This window comes from Dysidea avara, chromosome 7 (genome assembly GCF_963678975.1).
Source record: "Dysidea avara chromosome 7, odDysAvar1.4, whole genome shotgun sequence".
Taxonomy (NCBI): Eukaryota; Metazoa; Porifera; class Demospongiae; order Dictyoceratida; family Dysideidae; genus Dysidea; species Dysidea avara.
The window spans coordinates 6,344,305-6,366,533 of NC_089278.1; the positions used below are offsets into that span (position 1 = coordinate 6,344,305).

Here is a 22,229-nt window from a genome sequence, read left to right on the forward strand (position 1 = left end):
AGACCATATTTTAATTTTTTCTTGGCCAGTTGAGGTGGTTGCGATGACAAGGTGCTGACTCAGACCACTCTAAATGAAGTCTCTGTTTCCCATCCACTGCCTGCATCTGTTTACTGCCAGCTCTAACTAAAAGTTCCATTATTTTGTATTCTTCCATTATTTTCCAGGTTGTAAGGCTGTCAACTCACATGTGTACATAGTCTGTAGTTTGGATATACAAACAAGTACTAGCCTGTATAGACCCATTATTGCAGGTGAGCTGCTGCCATAGCAACATCTGCCATCTTGGAGTACAACCCAGTATGCAACCCTGGTAGTGTAGACCAGAGGTATATATTATCTATGGTGTAGGAGAGAGGGCGTAGATTTGACCTGGTCAACCTTTGCCGTAGAATGTGGAAGAAGTAGCTCTACTTCTTGGGTATTGTTTTACTCTTATAGAAATCAACACTATCAGATGGTTGTACTCTATCTGTTGCTATGGCAAAAGGGTCTATACATATATGCATGTTATTCCTGCAACACGAAAGATGAGGGTACGACCTAAAAATGTTATTAGGCTGTTTGGTATGACTGTGTCTAAGTAAATAGTGTTATACCGCTCGCCTGCATGCAAATAATTTGTATCTGAGAGGAGGATGGGAAACAGAAGAGTGGTCTTATCATAGACTAGCATTGGTACCTGCCCTATGTGCAGGACCATCTCCACATTAAACATTTTAATGCCACAAAGAGGGACTAAGCATTAAACACCAGCACTGCTAATGTAGCTATGTAGGGTACATGGTGATGTCACATTTTTTAAAGAGCATGAGGTTTTCTTATGTCATTAATGATGCAAAACACTAAAGTTTATTGTTTGTGGTTTTGACAGGAATGTAGTTTAATTATTCAGTGCATCTTCCCTACCAGTGACTTCAACGTGCTGTATAGAACAAACGGAACCTTTGCTGCTTTACATGAGAACTAATGCAACAATAATTAATATATTGGGAACCAAGCATAAATATTAGTGTCCTATATTGGCTGTGTAGCATGTATGTCGATAGTGCTTTAAAGTACATGATCCTTATGCAGTACATAATAATTTATAGTGAAGCATGCATGCAAGGCTAGCTAATTAGTTAAACTGCATGTGAGCTAAGGCAATTGTATACAGTATACCCTACATTACATACAGGTTGTATACACACGGTACAGTTTCAGTTTCTACATTTTGATGTTTACCTTACCGACTGTCACAAAGAGAAATGAACTTGAGCATAATTTAAAGTCAACACAATTTGCAGTTATAGTTACTGCATGGCAAGCAAAAGTTCAGAACTTGTCTTATGCACTTTCAGTTCTGATGTTGCAGTGACACATATACCTCTTTCCATACAAAAACCCAGTTTTGAAACACCTGCAGTGTAATTGACCAATAAGGTAATGTATGAATCTTTAGAGTGAAAGCATGTAAGCAGGATAGTGAAACAGTTGTGCCAGGTCAGATGCAGTTCCTCGGTGTAAACTATGGATCTGCATGGTTCCCGTATTATCATTTTTCAGATGCACAGTAGTATTTGTTCAATCATGCAAGCTGCCTATTACTACAGCAGTATTGAGGTGAGTCTGAACAAACAGTTTTTCATGTCAGTGCACACCTATGTGCTTAAAACAAAGATGTAGATATTCTGGATACTGGTGAAAGAAGCTTTTACCTACTCTAATACAACACACTGGACCAACACACAGATGGACAAATATGTTGGCAATTTGTCTGCCCTGTCCCAAAAGTGCTATAAGAGTCCCTATTATGTGAGGTAATTCAGTGCCAGTGCTGAAAAACTGATCATAAGAGTTTGTAGATGAAGACTTGCATGGAACAGATACAGCAAAAAGGTGCATCAAAAAGGTCCCAAAAGTGAAAAAAAAAGTTATGACCTAGGCGGGGATTGAACCCTGGCTGGTTATAATAACTTGGGGTTAAGGGGAGGTGCACAAATCGCCACAGTTGTTTATCAGTGGTTTTGACAGGAATGTAGCTCAACTTTTCAGTGATCCTTCCCTACACCAGTGCCTTCATCGCCCTATAAAGAGCTAACAAAAGCACGTATTGATTTGCTACAACAACACTCGAGTTGCCAGATGATGGGCGTTTAATTTCGCTAAAGTCCCGCCTCGATACGTGCTTTGCATGCCAAAATATGATGAGCTAAAAGTCGTGTTTTAAAAAGGTGTTCACAAAAAGGTACTGAGTAGAAAGAAAAAAATCTGTCAACACGTGGATTTGAACCCACGACCTCTTACACGCTAGTCAGGCGTTCTACCACTTGAACAGTATGTGCTGTGGTTTTCAAAGGAATGTTGCTCAAGTTTTCTCTACACCTTGGCCTTCTACGCGCTGTAGAGACCGAACGGAAGCACGCGTGAACTCGTGATAACAATCTTAGAGTAGGCGGATGATGAGCGCTTCATTATCAGCACAGACTATGTCGATTCGCGCCAAGTCTGGTGAGTAAGCAGCGTGACCGTCAGACAGACAGACAGACAGACAGTTTTCAGCTTTATATATATATATATAGATATAGATATATAGATATAGAAGATAATAATATATACCTCCAGCTGCTACTGCTGCTGCTGCTGCTGCTGCTGCTGCTGCTGCTAGCTTACTCTTCATTCACTGAGTCTACTTGATTGATTGATTGATTTCTAACTGGGATAGGCAACTTGTCGCTGATAGTATCCCACGGAGCTGAAACATCACAGCTACACTAAAACAATGTACAATAACTTAGTAGGTACAAGTATACATAATTACAAAAGTATACATATAGAATAATATGTAACTTGGTTGTCAGCAAAAATGTATTTTTATTTTTATTTACAATATCATCTAAAGAACATACAACATACATACAATTGAACACAAGATGTCTGTAATATTTGCAAAGCAATAGACCATCCCTCTTCAGAACCTCTCAGCCTGATGTCTAAAGGAGTAGACGCCCATATGTTAGTGATCACACCAAGAAAGCTTCTTCTTTGTAAGTATGTGTACTGAACTGATGAGGATAGTAATAAAGGATCGTCCTTTATAAACTTCTTAAGCAATAAGAATGTGTCAATGGAGCAGTGGCAAAAGTCGGACAAAACTGCTATAGAGGCCCTTGACCTCAGAAATCAAGCAGCTTACAAAACTGCTATAGAGGCACTTGACCTCAGAAATCAAGCAGCTTACAAAGTAGGCCCACAGCACTGGCCTCACGGCGAGAATGCAGTGAGGGAAATGCTCAGTTTCTCAGCCATTTTCTGTACCGTATCAAGTTTAGATAAGTGAGTGGCTGCAGCACCCATAACAGCAACACTAAGTAATCAGAAAATTCATTGAGCGAATCACATTGGAGAGGATGGAATTGGCAGGTGTTGTAAGTGGACTGGTACGTTGATGGATGAATTTGTTTTAACAAGGTTAAAAAACATGATAAGCCTATAGTTAAAACAACACTGTTCTAGAATAGGCCAATATCATGTCTGAAACTGAACACCACTTGTCAATCTATAGTCTTCCATTACCCATCTTGCTAACCTTCATTAGATCTTCTCAATATTAATTATCAATTAGATATTTCTGGTGGGAGTCCCATATAATTGGAGCATACTCAAGTATTATCTTACTAAAGTTAAATAAGCTGATTCTTTGACTTCTTTAGTGCACTTGTGTAGCATACACTTGATAAGGTTAAGAACTTTAGTTGATCTTCAGTTGGATATGATAAGACCACATCATAGTCTAACCCCTAGGTAGCCATGCTGGTCCACAATTTCTAAGGCATGCTCAGAGATATAGTAAACTGTGGGGGTTGAAGCAGGTGATCTGGTACAGGTCATTGATGTACATTTCCCATTGTTTAGCTTCATTTAGATTTATGACTTTGCACCTATGCTAATTTAAATCTTGCCCATTTCTGGCTCTTTTCTTTTCTCAGGTTTTCCAGCACTAAGCACTTGATCAGTCAATGGCAGAAGTGAAACAAGTGATATAGGTATGTGATATAGGTAGGGAAGAGAAACAAGTAATCAAATTTGCCTGGCCCAACATTGTATATTATAAAGCCAAATGGAAGCTCTTGGCATTATCTCTAACAGAGAAATAAGCAAAAAATTTGTCATGAAACAAGGACTTTTTTGCAGTGAATTCAGTGATCAAGACATCTGTAGATTTGTAATTATGTACCTTTTTGAAGGCCAAGTTTAGTACAAGGAGTAGTCAATTTCACTCTGCCAGTTGATACACTTGTGACTGGGATTAAGGAGTTTCGATTGGTATTTTGCTTTGAGGGATATTTTCCTTTCTTCGGCCCATTTTCTGTTTCTCCAAACTAGTTAAGTAACTCTCCATTTCTGTTTAGCTATTAGGTTAAGTAATCCCAAAGGCTGCAGCATATATATTTATGTTGCTGTCAGACCTTCAGTGCTGGATACTGTAAATAACAATTGGAAATGAATGTTCTATTAGAGTGTATTGATCTTTTGCAGCACCGCTGACATAAACAATAGAGCTGTCTTTTATTACAGGTAAATTTGTAAGGCTAGACAGCCTATTTCACCTGATCAACAGGTTAAAAAAGTACAAGTAACATATAATTATATACATAGTGTTAGATGAATAATGTCAATCAGTCATCAACTGATGCTGCACAAACTACTTCTTGGGGTAAGTTATTCCATGGCTCGGTAAAAAATACTTCCTGGCACCTGTTCTTGAAAAAGATTTGAATAGCTTAAATGTGTGACCTCTGGTATGGGTAATGGGTGAAAAAGTGAATAATCTATATTTATATATATATATATATATTATATCATGTAGCATATTACAGACAGTAATCGTGTCACCTTTGTAACGTCTATGTAATGAATTGATGGCTGGTAAGTTGAGTACTTTCAATCATTGCTCATAGTCAAGGTATCTTATATATTTGATCATTCTAGTGGCTTTCTGCTGGATTTTTTCTAATTTTTGGATGTCTGTTTTATAGTAAGGTCCCCAAACCAAGTTACCATATTCCAAAATAGTGATTTGTATAGACATGTAAATGAATCTGCAGAAACATTAAATTAAGGTCTGTCTAATAAGGCCAAGAGGCTTATTAGCTTTGTTTACCACTGCCAAACACTGACTATGAAACTTGAGATTGCATTCAATCAATACCCCCAAATCCTTTTCCTCATCAGTTTACCTTAACAATATCCACCCCACACTGTAAAAAAATGACAAAAACCATATGTTGTTTCAGCAGAACTGTTAATTGCTGTTTTAACATTCTAGATGTTTTAACAAAAAGTGACTGCTAGTGTAACGACATTTTTTTTACTTTAACAAGAAAAGGATGTTACAGCAATAAAATTCCCGTTGTTATTTTAATAAATGAAGTGTTTGCTGTTTTTTGCAGCAGGGATAACAAGTTCTTTATTAAAATGAAAAATCCTTTTTTACAGTGCATCCATCTTATAACAATATTTTGGAATAAACTGGCCTGTATCTGTCCCTGCATAATGACACTGAGAGCAAATGTAGTACCAAGTTTAGTACACTACACACACACGTGTGTGTGTGTGTGTGTGTGTGTGTGTGTGTGTGTGTGTGTGTGTGTGTGTGTGTGTGTGTGTGTGTGTGTGTGTGTGTGTGTGTGTGTGTGTGTGTGTGTGTGTGTGTGTGTGTGTGTGTGTGTGTGTGTGTGTGTGTGTGTGTGTGTGTGTGTGTGTGTGTGTGTGTGTGTGTGTGTGTGTGTGTGTGTGTGTGTGTGTGTGTGTGTCACACACAAACACACACTACTATTACTACTACTACTGATAGCTAAGTTACCAACCTGGTTCCTACTGCCAACTTAACACTGCATCAGATTCAGCTGATATTGTTCTTGTAATCTAAAGTATTACAATGACCAGTATCAAGCACTCTACAGGCTTGACTGTGTATCATGAGAGGTACAGTGGAACCTCTTTATTGTGGACATTTTGCCGGCCAAGAATTTCAAGTTTGGCCACTTTTTGCTGTAATATAGAGGCCTTCCTCTTTTAGAGAGTTTGGACCAAAATTTTTGTCCTTATTGTGGAAGTTTTTTCTATTGTGTCCTTAATTTGGGGAGTTTGTTAAGAGAGGTCCTCGGAGAGATTCCACTGTACTACCATACATGGCGTAAATGTTATACCAACACACAATGTCAATTCAGAATTTCCTGATGGTCGTATAGGACTATTGGTAGGTGACACTTCTATTGTTAGTTGAGTGATAGCTAACTAAGAGACCGGAAAGTCGTAGGAGCATTATATATGATAATAATAATAATTATTATAATCAAGGATCAATTTTATAGAAATTATTTCAAGGATCACGCGACTATAACCAAAACTGCGCAAAGCATGTAATGCATACCGCAAATACATAAAATTTTAATTATCATAAAATTATTTCAGTTTGAATTGTGTACTGTTATATTATGGATGAAACGAATAAGGGCGAGAGTAAGGGAGACGGATTGCAAGTTGCTGATGATAAAAAAGGAAGATGGAATAGTTTTCGTAATAAAGGCAAGAAACAGATAAAGAAGCTATGGAAATCAAGGAAACGCTCGAAGGCAGTTGAAGGCGATTCAGAAGACGATGATGAGGTATATGATTACGATGACAGGCCAACAATGTCTCCTGATAGTGCAACGAGTAGTAGTATAGGCCGAGTACCCTCTATCACTTTGCAACGACCATCCATTTCCGCTCCGAGCTCCCCAGACTCCACTTTCGTGGACGCGGGAGCCTCCACAGAAGACGAGCATTACTCAAGTGGAAGAGAGAGCCCAAAAGATATACTTGGGGTTACTGTGACGCCAAGCAATCCCAAGGAAGTATGTCACAATGACGTGTCAGTATTTTGAGTGTGCTTGTGCAGTCCACAGGTTTTCTTTCACATTTACGAAGGTCGCCATCAAACTTTTCGTTATCCAAATTGTGGATGGTTCATGTTGAGCTCATCTCTGGTCATAATTTGGCAATAAGGGATCGATCAGGTAGGTACACCACAATCCCATAAGTGTGTTGTGGTACTTATAGACTCCTGTTACCACTGCTGCTACACTAATTCTCTGTTGTACACAGGGACAAGTGATCCATATGTTAAAATCCGCCTGGGGCGGCAGAAGCACAGAAGTCGTATTATTAATCGTAATCTTAATCCAGTCTGGAATGAATCATTTAGTTACACAACAAATGATCTCAATGACTTGATGTTGTTTAAAGTGTACGATCACGACTGGGGTAGCCTTGACGATTTCATGGGCAGAGCCACTGTTAAATTAACAACTCTAAACCAGACCGAGTCAGTGGAAAAGTGTTGTAGCCACATGTTGTCATGTAGTACTACCTTTTGCAGTGAAGAAGAAATGAAGTTGGAATTGAAGGATGATGCAACCAGTGAAGAACTTGGTTACCTGCTAGTGAAGTTGAGGGTGGAATCAGGGACAACCCATGTTGCTGATGTCAAGGATCAGAAGTCCCTAAAGAAACAGGTATAATGTGTGATTGTGTGCTGTAACAGAGGCCATAATTGTTATGTACACAAAATTGCTTTAATATGAAAAGCAGTAAAGTGCATATCCATATATGTGCATTGTTATGACTTGATGTACATATTGCACGTAAGTTTGTCATTCAAGTCTAATCAGCTGATGCTTGTGTCTGTATGGCTATATACCAGAAATGGTTTCAGATCTCAAATACTATCTTCTGTACATTTGAGTTACTTGTGCACTGTGCAAACTCTGTGCTAGAATAACTTAGCCAGCATTATTTAGTTTGTCCTCAAGGACCATGGTCGTGTGCAATCCAGTTAATCGATCAAACTTGTTTGTGTGTATGTGTTGGCGTTGATTGTGAGTAGCGTTAGTTGGATGCTACTCATCAGTATAAACACTGTAACATGTAATCAAAACAGAACATCTCTGTGATCTGGTGCTGTTTGCTGTGCCAGCGAAACTTCCATGATAAGTCGACATCTTCATTAAAATTATTTTAAAAATAGAGCATCGATTGAGTGTGAGGTTTTAATGTGCATCTGTCTGTCCACCGGCACACTCAGTAGATGTTGTACAGAAGTTGCAGGTACTGTAATATTCAGATGGTTGGTGTTATGTACACTTCTATCCCACTGTTCAAAGCCTTACATCAATTTAAAAAAACTACGAGTATATGGTATAGAAGTAGGTAGGTATCTATAATATCAGACAGGGTAATCGGAAATAGTGGAAATGGAAACCAGAAACAGAAAGTGGAAATGGAAACCGGAAACAGAAAGTGGAAATGGAAAATAGAAATGGTCAAATCATCATAAACAAGTACACAAAAAAAAATTGGAATTTTTAACTAGAGTAGGGACCATAGCACGTCGATAAAAAGTACTGAAACAAGTGCATGATCATAGTAAAACAGTTATATCCTTAGTGTGCATTTCCATTATGGTATCTTGAGCCAGGGCCACCAAGAGAATCCAAGAAAATTAGGGGGCCGGGGCAAATCAAGAATGTGGGGCCCTATAACTACAATTAATGTAGCTTTGGGACCTGGGGCCCAGAGCAAATTGCCCCAATTGCCCCCCCGTTGGCGGCCCTGTCTTGAGCACAGTAGAGATTTAACACTTCTTATTGTTTTACTGTGATTGAATATCGTGCACTACTCCAGCTGGTTTTATCGATGTGCTATGATCCCTACTCTAGTTGAAAATTCCAAAAAAATTTGTGTTAACTTCTTTTGTAAAATAAAATTGTTATGACTGGTGAATCCACGCATACCTCATCAAGAGAAAAATTGGCACCGCATGCCCCAGTCGAACAGTGAAAAAATCAAACCCATAGCCTTAGCCGTTATTGACTTATGCTTGTCTGAAGGCATCAGTCAGTTAGTCAGTCAGTAGAAAATTCTGTTTTATAAATTAAAAAAAAAAATTCATAGTAACTTGTTGAAAGCACTTTGGGTCAATCTTTTGGGTGATGTTTTATTTCATGGACCATACCCACACTTTTGTGGTCCCTACTGTACAGTCCTATTGTACTGTATGATGTATGATGAATAAGTATGATGATTATGCATAGATTATGCAATCATAACATTATAATGTGTCATTTTGTTAGATGGAGTGGGACCATTTTACACAAGCTTTTTATAGCAATTTAATTTATATAGCATAAAAAACCATCTTGTACTGCAACCACAAAGTGTCAATTGTGGAGCAGTATTCTAATGGTAACGCTACTGAGGGGGAAATCCCTGCTAGCAATGGATGATAATGGTAAGAGATATGGAATGATGATGTCATCAACTGTATCATGTCACAGGTTTCAGTGATCCCTACTGCAAGTTCAAACTTGGGGCACAAAAATACAAGAGCAAAGTTTGTATGTTGTGATGTGAATATTAGTATGATGTAAACATGTTGTAGGTAATGCACAAGACACTTGATCCAGAGTGGAAGGAAAGGTTTGAACTACGCATGTATGAAGAGGAGTCAACGTCTCTCACTGTTGAAGTCTGGGATAGGGATATTGCTGCTAAGGATGACTTTATGGGAAAGTGAGATTTTATCCCAGCACATCTGGTTTACTCAGCACAGTACTCTTATGTATTTGCATACACTACACGCGCATACATGCTACACTAGCACACACACACACACACACACACACACACACACACACACACACACACACACACACACACACACACACACACACACACACACACACACACACACACACACACACACACACACACACACACACACACACACTTGGTCACTACACACTATTGCTACAGGTGTCATGTAGATCTCACAGAGTTAGCAAAGGAAATGACTCATAATCTTGTACTGGACCTTGATGTGGGTGTGGGACAGATTCATATACAGCTGTGTATCACTGGAACAGCTAGTTATGAGAAGTTGGAGTCGCAACAATCAACCAAGGAAATTGATTGGAATGAAATTAATGCAAAATATGTGAGTTTGTTGTATTGTATGAGTAGTGCTAGTAATGGACTGTGTGTGTCATCATCATTGGGTAAGGTGTATGGAACGATTTCACACAGTTTGGTGCGTATACATGTAGTCCCTTCGTAACACCATCAAAAGCCTGAAAGATGTTGGATTTCTACAAGTGATATGTAAGTGCTACCCACACCGAATAGTTGCGTATGTAATTGTTGTACTGTGTGTAGTGGGTAGTGCAGAGGAACTGGTGGCATCAGGTGTGTACTCATGGGGGTGTGGAACGTATTGTAACATGTCATCTCACACAGGTCATTGTAACCCATTTGCCATTCTCGAAGTGGGCAACTCGAGAGTCAGGACGCACACACTTTACAAGACTCATAATCCTTCTTGGGATAAAACATTTAATTTGTGAGCTGCATTCATTCAGATAACACAGTTTTATTATTTCCTGTTGCTATAGTAACATCAAGGATGTCCATGACAATCTCGAAGTGTCCATATTTAGTGGTGACAAGAACACTGAATTGCTTGGGAAAGTTTGTATTCCTTTACTGAATGTAAGCCACATGCGGTGGTAATTGTGGTGATGGTATAATCGTAGGTAACCAATGGCAAGAGAAAAGCTTATGCTCTGAAGAAGAAGGACTGTATACAAAGGTCTCATGGTTCTGTCTTACTAACTTGTCGTTTTGTTTATAACAATGTAAGCTGTAAAGTCATTTATGGGCTAGTGTAAGTACTCGTGCAGGTGCGAGCTGCCATTCGCACTATTAATCCTCGTGAAATGAAAGTATTAGAAGTAGAACCCAAACTAAATCGCAAGGTACTAGTGAAGAATATTCGACGGGTGTCATCTCAAATAGAAGCAGTATATGCTGCCATACAGTTTGTTAACGGACTGTTTCAGTGGACTAACTACCTTCACAGCTTTGTGGCATTTGTGGTGAGCATATTGCTAGTGGTCACATGTACAAAGTCATACTTGTCCATTGCAGTTGTTTGTGGTGCTGTCCTTGTATGGAGACTGGTGGATGCCGTTCATGATGCTAGTGTTGATATTTGCGTATCAGTATGTTGCTGTTGGCTTGTTTACACAACAGACTAAAGGACTTCTCGAGAACTCAACTGGGGACTCAAGTGACTCAGAGGTATGAACGTACATAAGTAGCAGTCCCATGAAGCATGTGTATGACGCTCTGTGATAGGGCTACCGAGTCTACTCAAGCCTTCATGTTTCCATACTTAACCCTCTAACCGTCATAAAACTGTTGTATGGTGCTAATAACTTAAATGCTGAGTACAATTTCGACTTCGCTACAGCTTGTTTGTGTGTTTCATAATGCAGTGCACTTACACTGAAATCCTCACACCCACATGGTCCTGGTTACTGGGGTAAACGGATCCCTTGTGGATTATTGCGCGAGAGTTACATAATCACAGAAAATGTCTCGTCATGAAAGAACACTAGTTTGTTAGTTGTTTGAGGTGTCTATCATTAAGAAGGAATGAAAGAGGACAATCTGTAACAATGGGGACAGGTACAAGCTACTTTTCAAGACTCTAAACAATCAGAGTGTCTTATGAGTGTGTACATAAGTACAGCCCCATTAAGACACTCTGATTCTACGCAACTGTTTAGAGTCTGCAAAGCCTTTGTATTACTTAGTTTTCCATTTCTTAAGCCATCTGTTGAAATGACTTTCCACATGAACACTAACAGGCTATACAGTGCATAAATGGTGCCTAGTTGTAGTACTGACTGAGTTCCTGTAGTTCTAACTCTGCCACCAGTTTTAGTTGGTTAAGTGCTGGTGGTAAAGTGTGGGCCTTGGCTTCACTATCAGTGTTCAGTGTTTGTGAGGGTGAAATATAGATGCTGATTTTGCTTTGCTGTTTTAGAAAAAACGATATCATTTGCATAGACACCTATAGGCTATCGTAATTAATGTAATCTAGACCACAAGTGATTTGTAGTACCTTTATTCAGCCCACACACTGGTACACAGTACACACTTCTCCCTAACATCAAAGATGTAGTACTAATAACAGTATGCTGTGTGACTATATATATGTATTTTCAGTTTCATCAAGAATTCATACCCCTCAAATATTTTTACAAGGGTTTGAATTACTACACAAGGCCTGCTAAACCATAGAGTACTCTAATAAAGCAGTCACCTAGTCTTGTAAGAATATACCCAGGGGATAAGTAGGACCGAAAGTATATAGGGAAGTATTGTGAACTCTTGGTAGACAAAACCCACATCCATGGTAATAGACTTACACAAACAAAGCAACTAAATAGTGTTTGTAATGGGTTGGGGTGCCCCATTACAGTGCAAGGGCTGGAACCCCACACCACGCAATTCTTCCTTGTACTATTAAATATACTACACATATGCGTACAAGTACACACTATATTCAGCCAGGAGCCTATGGACAAGGGAGCATGTAACTCTGTAAACAGCAAAATTCAAACATGGCTACTGTGTACTATACCTGTGATAATAAGTAGTTTTTAAAATTTCCTAATTTGGATATTATGTGGAGGCGCATGCTCGAGTACGTCACATTTCCGCTGTGACAAAGCGAAGCTATGGAAACAAAGTGGAACGACGGAGGAATAGTATTACAGGCTTAGCAGGACAGTCTTTCTACAGTCGCTAATCACACAAAATTACTCCACTTGACTATTCCAAGCACTACCTTCGACTCGACGATCTTCCTATCGAAGCAGCTTTGCTTCATTCTGGGGCTGGGACGAAGCTTCGAATGCTTCGTGGGTTCGAAGGTTAAGTAAACTTCGAATTATAAAAGTATCCTTCGAAGCTTCGTAAGTCTACGAAAGAATTATAAATGTCGTTATCTTTATTGTAGCTGTTTATTCCTCTTGTGTGATCAATGTTCATCTCTTCGCGATCGATCTTCATCTGCCACGCCCACTTTTAAACCATCGCAGTTCAATAGATAATGCATGGCAAGCATACTTTTAGCCATTACTTGGTGTTTACCTGTGCATGATTGCAGTATAGCGGACACGCCCATTTGCAATCGATCGATCACGTCATTCAGTACTGCTGTTATGCACTTTCCAAATGCTTACAAACTTATTAAATAGGTTTAGAAAGGTAAAACCTAAGAAGGATGTGTATAAATGGATGTGTATAAATACAAGAAAACCTGTATCTTGAAAGCTAACGCCGAAGCTTTGAATGTTCGAACATTTTATTAGCGAATATTTTTTGAAGGTAAATTTCAATATTCGTCCCAGCCCTGCTTCATTCACACAAGACGATGAAGTAGCAGCCTATTCAGTAGATCCCTGTTGCGTGTAAGAATGCTGGACGCCATGTTTGAATTTTTCACCCATAGTATTGGTAGTGTACGGAGTTATATGCTCCCTTGTCCATAGGATTCAATGAGCTCCTGATACATCACTCCTCTATAGAAGCTTGGACCTCCAAGCTTGTCTGTTTCATAGTAACACATGCATGCATCATCACCCTTCTTCTAATCTCTTCTTGACACTTCTGTAAATTCACTATCATTCTCTATATCCTTCACCCCAGTATATCTCCAATAAATGATAGTACTTCCATTCCAGTCCTTGCTCACACTATCATACAGTACGATAGTAACTGTATAGTAGGGACCACAAAGCAGTAGGTGTGGCCCACAAAATAATATCACCCAAAAACCAGCCTCAAATTTCCATGACGACGATAAGGCAGTATTGGTTAGGTAAAACTATGCCCAAACAAGTTTTCAGATCGACCCGAAATGCTTTAAACAAGTTGCTACGGAATTTTAAAAATAATTTATTTGATGGAATTTTCTACTGACTGAGTAAGTAAGTAACTGACTGATGCCTTCAGACAAGATAACAGCTAAGGCTATGGGCTTGATTTTTTCACTGTTCGATGTTGCTTCGGCCTGACAGGTGCCTTTTGGTATACCGCAGTACGTACAATACATTCTTCATGGACTTACCAGTGTCCTCCTTTGTGTCCCATTCATCTTTGCTGACAGCGAAAGATGTCGATTTGGCAGTAGCACGTGATGGCTTCCCTTCATAACGGAAATCGTCCGTATTTTTCATAGTGGCTATTTTGATTGTAGAGGTGCTTTTCGAATAGTTCTTGATTCGAAAAGCTGTGTAACAGGTTGAACATAGCTGACAACAAAGCGTAATGGATACTTCATTTTTCAGATGATAATTGATATAGCTGGGGTGCGTGGTGCCATTTCAGATGCGGTATGCGTGGGTTCACCAGTCATAACTATTTACAAAAAAAAGTTAACAAACAAGTACACGAAAAAATTTGGAATTTTCAACTAGAGTAGGGACCATAGTACATCGATAAAAAGTACTGAAACAAGTTGGAGTAGTCTATGATGTAAAACAATAAGAGGCGTTATATCCCTACTGTGCATTTCCGTTATGGTATCATGAGCACAGTAGGGATATAACACTTCTTATTGTTTTATGTCATGGACTACTCCAACTTGTTTCAGTACTTTTTATTGATGTACTATGGTCCCTACTCTAGTTGAAAATTCCAAATTTTTTTGTGTACTTGTACAGTAAACAATCCATCTCTTGACATTATACACTAAACGATCAACAAGTACTACCAGGCACGCTTAACAGCAGAATCCCTCCTAGATGCTAGTCTGACTGCTACTCCTTCACAGTTGTCTCCATACGCGGCCGCGTGAATTACAAGACTTAGTTCTCTAGCTGCTCTGCCTCTCCTCTCAGCTCCTAGTTCTCTTTCAATCCGACGGGACCAACTGGCCTTCTTCCCAGTTGCCACATGTCTCGTTCCCATGTCCAGTCTCTGCCAGGGGGAGTCTTGCTCCAGGTCTTTCAGCTACAGCACTCGTCCAGTCTCTTCACCCAGAGAGCTCTCTGGATGCCTTCAGTGACTGTCCTCAAAAGTTGTTGGTGGAAAATGTCCGAGAAATGTCTCACTGAATTCCTAGCTGTCATGCTAACTTCTGTTCTGTTCCTATCTTGGTGGGACCTCCAATGTAATGGGCTGGGATGCCCCATTGGGAAGCCATTACAGTGCAAGGGCTGGAACCCTACACCAATAACACTTCTTATTGTTTTACTGTGATTTAATATCATGCACTACTCCAGCTTGTTTCAGTACCTTTTATCGATGTGCTATGGTCCCTACTCTAGTTGAAAAATAAATCCAATTTTTTCTTGTGGACTTGTATAACTGATCACTCAGCAATATTTTTGCAGGACTTATTGGGTAGTGGATACACAGTATTTTATTGTTGTGCCAATGCAGTGAATGCACTACAGGGATGGAGTAATACCCCAAGTCTTTATTCACTTCATGAAACCATATTAGTATACAGTGTTGCTCCATGGACTAATCAAAGGCCATGTTGTTGTTGTTGTTAATAGTCTGAATTCTCAGAATTGGATGATGATGAGCTGATGGGGACCAAGCCTAATGTATGTACAGTGGTCATGTGATACATTGTGTGATGTCATGTGATCCTGTAGGAGGAGAGGAGAAAGAGCATACGACAAAGACTAAAACAGTTTCAGAACGTGCTCATTATTGTGCAGACTACACTAGACCAGATTGCCAACACTGTAGAGAGAGTCTACAAGTTAGTGACTTCATGTGTGTACACATTTTGAGCAGCTGTATCCACACTGGTTTATGTTTTAAAGGTTTTGTGTGTTTTGGAAAATGTCTAAATGGAGGCCTAGCTATATGTAGACTTCCCTACTACAATGCGTATTGAAATTTGTAAATATGGTATCAATCATGCATCATTCTGTATTGTGAATGTGTGACTGGACCTCCTCAGAAAATGACTTTTATCTGAAAGTGATTCAGTTGGGTACGGCAAACAAATTTTTAAATAGGTACAATATCCTTAGGAGTATTGTGAAATCTGTGCACTCAGTAAACACTAACCATGTATTTCTCTCTTACTGCATATAATTGTTAAATGCTATAGTATATGAATAAATAGTGTATGAATACTGTTAGCCACCAATTACATTGGACATAGCTAACTAGCCTGTTAACTTGTAAGTCTCCCAGCTCATTAAAATATTATTAAACTTGCATACCATATAAATCCCATTTTATCAGCTTTGATGTATAGACCTGAACGCAAACTTGTAAAGGTGTCCCATCCTAGTTTTGTGCATAACTTGTATATTATGGTTTTCCTAGCTTGTTCAATTGGTCTGTTCCATACTGTTCAATGCTTGCTGTGACCGTCTTATGTGGAGCAGCCATATTGTTCTACATGGTTCCAGTCAACTATATTGTTTTAGCCTGGGGTATGTTATATGTAGTTCTATAAATAACTCTAACATTGCCATAAAAGGAGTGAACAAGTTCTCTAAGAAGCTACTAAAACCAAACTACATTCCTAACAATGAATTACTTGACTTTCTGTCACGTCTTCCATCAGATGAAGAACTGGTAAGATAGTTGACATGTTATTGGTGCTATTTCATTGGTTATTTTGTGTAGCTAATGCGTAAAGAGCTCAGACCTCACTTGCTGACTAAAAGGAAAAAATCTGTTAGACTTAGCAAATCATGAACCTTATTTTGTGTGAATGCAGCAAACTTGAAATGAATAAATCCTCCATAAAACTTATGTTTGTACATGTATGTGACTGTAATGATGTCCTATTTTTCCACAATTTATTTTGTTTAAATGTTCAGTTTATTCTTAATAATACTCAGCAAGGAAGACTCGTCTGCATCCAGCCATGCCTCCTGCTGGAATTCCCACCTGTTGCTAAGGCAATTGACCAGTGTTCCTTTAGGTAGCTGTGTTAACAGTGCTGTTGTGAATATCACACATGACATGACAATGAAATTGGTTAAAACACCTGGCCAATCCAATGATACTTTTATTAACTGCATGTGATCCAGAGTAACCTGTCCAACCTGACTGACCTGTTCGGTGGGACAAAATGGCACTGCGGTTTTGTGTGATGGTAAAGCAGACAATTGCAATCCACTAGCCACACACCCTTGTATACACCACTGCAACAGAGCAACCTGCAAGAGAAGGAGTACAAATTGATCACACATCATGTGATAACCTGATTGTGAATGATGATGTCATACAGGAAGTGCAGACATGCCCTCTCTAGAGTGAAGGTAGATTTCCATACTACATTCTTCATACCATACCTTGAACAGACTCCATAATCACACTGGCTATCATAGCATGTTCTGAGTCATCACAGGGAGTGGGGGCATCATTTGGACTGTCCAGTTTGTTAAGAGAAGTGACAACCCCAGCAAGGTCTTGTTTACACAACATTAACAGGTTTGTAGCTTGTACAGGTATTTCATTATCTATCACAAAATAGCAGCAGTGACTGAATAGTACTGCTCACTCACCAAACAGCAGGGAACTGTCCAGCAGGCCTGCCATAATATTAGCGAAGTAGAAGAACTGATTGTGGGATTTAGGTATCATAAGCCTCAACAATCTACCTAGTAACTAAATACAATGTTGTGTAAGACTATTGCTGAATTCAACAGTACATGTTATATACAGTGCTTCATAAATAATTATTATAGAATGCAATACATCCATTAATTTTAAATGCAGAAGTGATAAAAAGTTGTAGTAAACATTACGGCCATGGGACAGCTCCACTGATGGCATTGGATATAAGCACTCTCACTACTCCCAGTCCCTGGTACACACTAGTGATGGGCGCTATATTATTGAGGTAATGAATGAATGATGTTTGCATTTGGCATGGCACAATAGTATGGACATCAAATGCATAGAAAGGAGCAACAGTGTATATTTCACTGAATTGATATCATTCACAATTTTCATTTCCCTTCTATCGCCAACTACCACTCCAGTGTGTAAAATATATTGCAGCAATTTCAGTAATCCCAAAAATACCATTCAGCGTGTACATATTGAAATGTTGATTTGCTGTATTGTCCAACAGTAGGACACACTGAAAAATAAAGACCCAGGGCTGAATAGATTCCAAATCCACAATCATTTTCAGGAAATAACAACACACATTAAATACAAATTAGTGCATACACATGCACATTCACTCACTGATGATACTGGAGATAATCTAGACAGAAGTAAATAAACTGGGCTGGGTAGCATTAGCAAAAACTGATGTATTTTATCTATTGCTTCATTCAGTAGTTTCACTAATGCTAGAGACAACAAGTAATAGGTTAATAATAGCAGTACCCTAACTCACTTTTTCTATCATCACTGTTATCAGGTAGGTCTGTCCCATCATGAACAAGCTTAGCTATCCACCTGGTGAAAGACACAGCTGTTGGAAGCAAACACCTGCAGGGGGGAGGGGCTGAACAGTTATTTCCTCCAGCATGTGATTATTACCAGAGGAGGTGTGGCTGCAGGTAAGAGGCCAGCCAATTAATGCATTCTTTGCTGCCTGCCTGTTCCCACAATGTGCACAACCCATTGGGGGTGTGGCTACAGTAGCTCATAACATTAGCAAGCCTTGCAACAGTTTCAGCCCCGCCTCTGATCAATTCCTTGCTGAGCAGAAAATCCTCTGACACTAATACCTATGCAATAGCAGTAATAGTCAGATAGTAAAATCAAGCAAAACAACACCTTAATTAGAAGCTGCTTGTCCATTGATGGAAGACTACACAAGTGGAGTAAGTTGTCAGATAAAGTACTAGAATCAGTTAATGAGTACGTGAAAGGTTGTTGTAGCAAGTCAGCAACACAACACAACCATTGGTAAGACCCTGATATATGGGCTGTAGTGTTGGTCACTTTGTTGCTTGTCACATAGTCCGCCACACACGTCAGGTCCGCACACACAACAGTGACATCATGTAGCAATGACATACAGCAGTCATTGATGACACAAGCAGCGACATACAATGGATGATCACAAGGACATGGTGCAGGTGTCAAATGGGGTAAGAACGAAGCAGTTGTCAATAACAACATCACTATATCACCCCTACAATAACTAAAATACCACCACTATCAAAATATATCATAGAATACTTCATTTGAGATAGTCTCCTCTTGGATGGCTTAACGCAATTGTACCGCTTGCTCAGAGTAACCAAACCTTCAACTAATACACCCCCAAGCAGCTTAGCGGCAACACTGTTACCAAACACCTGCCAGAGGTCATGTTGAAGTGCCCTGAGATGGTATGTCCACATTTGTACTGCAAATGAACATCTCTGTCCCTGCAAATGTATGAGCTATATATAGTCAATGTACATATTTGCTATCCCACCCAGCAATAACCAATTTTGTTATTAATTTGTTAATAACAAGAAAAACTACCTCACACAGATACTGTCATATTTCACTGATCTGACAAGAAACTCTGCGAAAATTACACTATTATGCAGTTAGTATTGAATTATATGTACATATGTATTGGCTGCTGGAGCCACAGTCAACTACTTTAACAAACACATTACATGGGATCGAATGCTACACACAAGAGGTGGGGGTTCTCACAACGCACTACCTCATAGAATGGCCGACTGTCTTGCCAGTGGTTACTGCGAGCATCATGTAGCAGGCCTGTCCTGCACAGCTCCACGTGATAGTTCACTATGTCATTCTGTAACTTGTCCACCAGCTGGCTATATCGCTGCAGTGCAAAACTCAGAAATCTTGCTGAACTTGTGGGGAACAATTGAGATGATGTGAAGCACAGAAGTTACTGTACCTATGCATCACATGATGTTGTATCCTCCCGCCCACACATGATAACGAGCTCAACAAGATGTACCATGACTTGTAGGGAAGCCTTTGAGGTGCATCACGTGATGAACACTAACAAAAACCATAGCAACACACTCATTAGTAGTAGTCCCAGACATCCAATAAATATGGTCTCAATAATGAGGTGGCCATATTAAAGAGGTGGTGGCCTTGTTAAGGAGGTCATGAAGTATGTTTTGCCCTATAGATGTATTTGGGACCTACTTGATATGGTAGTATGTGGATCTCATCAAAGAGACGGTGTCTAAGTGTAGTATCACTATTCCTTACCAATGATAGATGATGGTGACATATCATAATAGCACGACTGATAGCGTCTGTACACAATCCTTGTAAGTGTTTGGTGAGGGACCAGTCCCCATTAATAATACACATCAGATTATCTAGGTCATTGCACAGTCTCCAACAACTCTAAAATGTGCTGCAGATGGTATTACTGACAAGACTTGGGACAACGCTTACCTTCAGCAACACTTTAGCTCCATACTTGCAACTGAATGCTGCACAGTGAGAACAAGACAAGATTTAGCATGTTGCAATGAAGAATTTGATTATTATACACAGCACATACATGCACTACAAACACACTTCCACAGCAAAGCCTTCAGCTGCACAGTCACCCCTGTGTACATAGAAGGTTGTAGTCTCACCTGTTAAGTGAGACATCAACATCATTCATTAAATACCTATCCCACTAGGCCTAGGGTCATGTGAGAAGCTGAAGTCAGAATATTGATATTAAAACACTCTTGAATGCAGGTCCCTATTAATACAGGTAGAAACTCTGGGAGCATGTAAACACACATGCATATAGAGGTTATGCATGGAGTCACGTGAACACTCAAGAATACGGAATATTTCAGGATTTCGTTGTGTACTGAGTGGACAAAATATTGAGCGCTGTACAGCAATCTTTAAAAGTAACTAACTTATGGTTTTGATGAATACATACGTTAAATAATAAGTAAATGCCATTCTAACCAGCGACTGCTTATAGCGAAACTATCCCTGATGGATGAGAAAAATGAGTTGTGAGTTTTCTGATGTATTGTGGGTATTGGTAAACAAGTCACTCAAAAATGGCATCAAATTTGGTGAGTAACGCTCCCTGCATAACCTCTATACAGAATAATAATAATAATAATGGACTCCATCGGCCTCACAAATAAACAATGACTTAGCACCCATTTAGTAGATAACATAGTATGTACACGTTGAACTGGATCCTCAAAAACATTTAATAACTGATGGATGCAATTACACACTATCTTGAAATTTGGCTCATTTGTAGTACTGCTTGACCCACTAAAAAATATTTAAAATTTTCGTTCAATGTCTAACATAATATTTACAGCCAATCAAAATTTTGACCATACATTCCTATGGAGAAGCCATAAAATGTGATGTCCATTACACTCCTTTCCTGATACCTTTGCTGTTACCACTAATCATCTGGTTGACTGAAATGTTAACTCTGTTGAGAAAAAATCCACTTATAATTTTTAACTGTTTTTCAGGATCCAGCACTTGTACATACTATAAGAGTGGTCACCTTTGTGTTGCACAGATGAAATGGTCTCAGTAGATAACAACTTCACCAACTCATCACATAGATTTTGCTGGAACATATCCACACAGTAAGACAACAAAGCATCTTCACAACGAGAGATGATAATGCCCATCTGTTGTGTCTGCTGTTGTAACCAAGACAGTTCACTTGAAGCCTTAGTGCTCAAGTTAAAAAAACACTTGTATACTACATTAATAGTCGCTAGCAAGTGAAGGATTACCTCTGTACCACTAATTTTGCCACACACAAAGTCCATCTCTTTGTTCCAAATTGGTGAATAAGTGTTATGCACTAACTCTGACCATGTCACATCTTCTGGGAAGGTCATTTCATTAAACATTTCTTTGTCTGCATGTGCAGAGCATACTAAAGCATTACAAAATAGTTTCAGTGGTGTAATGTCATCGCAGTATTCCACACAATGAGAACTGTGTGCACGAAAAGATAACTTGTTCTCTAGTTCTTCTAGTTTAACTTGTGGAAGGTGCCAAGTTACGGTAGGTGTAAACTCGTACAACCACCAATACCTTGTGCTAGCCCATTGCTCCACAGCTGAGTTCAGCCCGCCCAGTTTCAAAGATATCGCATAACTGAGGGTGACACGTGACCACAAATCTGTCTCAAGACATTCACAATCTAGTTTTCTGGTAAATGATATCGGATCAACACCACCGCCAAGAGACACATCACTCTGTAAACGACGTTCAAATTCAAGTAAATAATCCATCACACGTGACTGATTCCGTTGTTTATAATTTTGCGACTATAATATAATATAAGTTCTGTATCACCATACCCATCTATGGTCCAGCATGTAGGACACCCACTTAGCTAGTAATTCTTTTAAGTGTTT

The 22,229-nt window shown here is 39.3% G+C and overlaps 2 protein-coding genes across 2 annotated transcripts; one reads left to right on the top strand and one right to left on the bottom strand.

Annotated features, from left to right (window-relative positions):
* The first annotated feature begins 6,437 nt into the window (after positions 1-6,437).
* Positions 6,438-16,740, top strand: LOC136259727 (multiple C2 and transmembrane domain-containing protein 1-like). The gene is made up of 20 exons (XM_066053247.1): positions 6,438-6,884; positions 6,929-7,046; positions 7,135-7,354; positions 7,409-7,544; positions 9,214-9,319; positions 9,366-9,421; positions 9,470-9,600; positions 9,844-10,024; positions 10,134-10,188; positions 10,243-10,272; positions 10,324-10,426; positions 10,479-10,575; positions 10,620-10,721; positions 10,767-10,961; positions 11,014-11,166; positions 15,444-15,494; positions 15,546-15,655; positions 16,234-16,343; positions 16,391-16,488; positions 16,540-16,740. The coding sequence occupies exons 1-20, from the start codon at positions 6,483-6,485 to the stop codon at positions 16,609-16,611; spliced, it is 2,526 nt and encodes an 841-aa protein (XP_065909319.1). The 5' UTR covers positions 6,438-6,482; the 3' UTR covers positions 16,612-16,740.
* LOC136259726 (uncharacterized) lies at positions 16,639-22,188 on the bottom strand. Its single transcript, XM_066053246.1, has 15 exons — positions 21,359-22,188; positions 20,269-20,306; positions 20,077-20,217; positions 19,751-19,857; positions 19,547-19,703; positions 19,066-19,256; positions 18,658-19,018; positions 18,418-18,608; positions 18,272-18,366; positions 18,118-18,224; positions 17,427-17,529; positions 17,214-17,381; positions 17,123-17,169; positions 16,907-17,078; positions 16,639-16,858 (listed from the first exon to the last, which is right to left on the bottom strand). The coding sequence occupies exons 1-15, from the start codon at positions 22,101-22,103 to the stop codon at positions 16,725-16,727; spliced, it is 2,757 nt and encodes a 918-aa protein (XP_065909318.1). The 5' UTR covers positions 22,104-22,188; the 3' UTR covers positions 16,639-16,724.
* Positions 22,189-22,229: the final 41 nt, after the last annotated feature.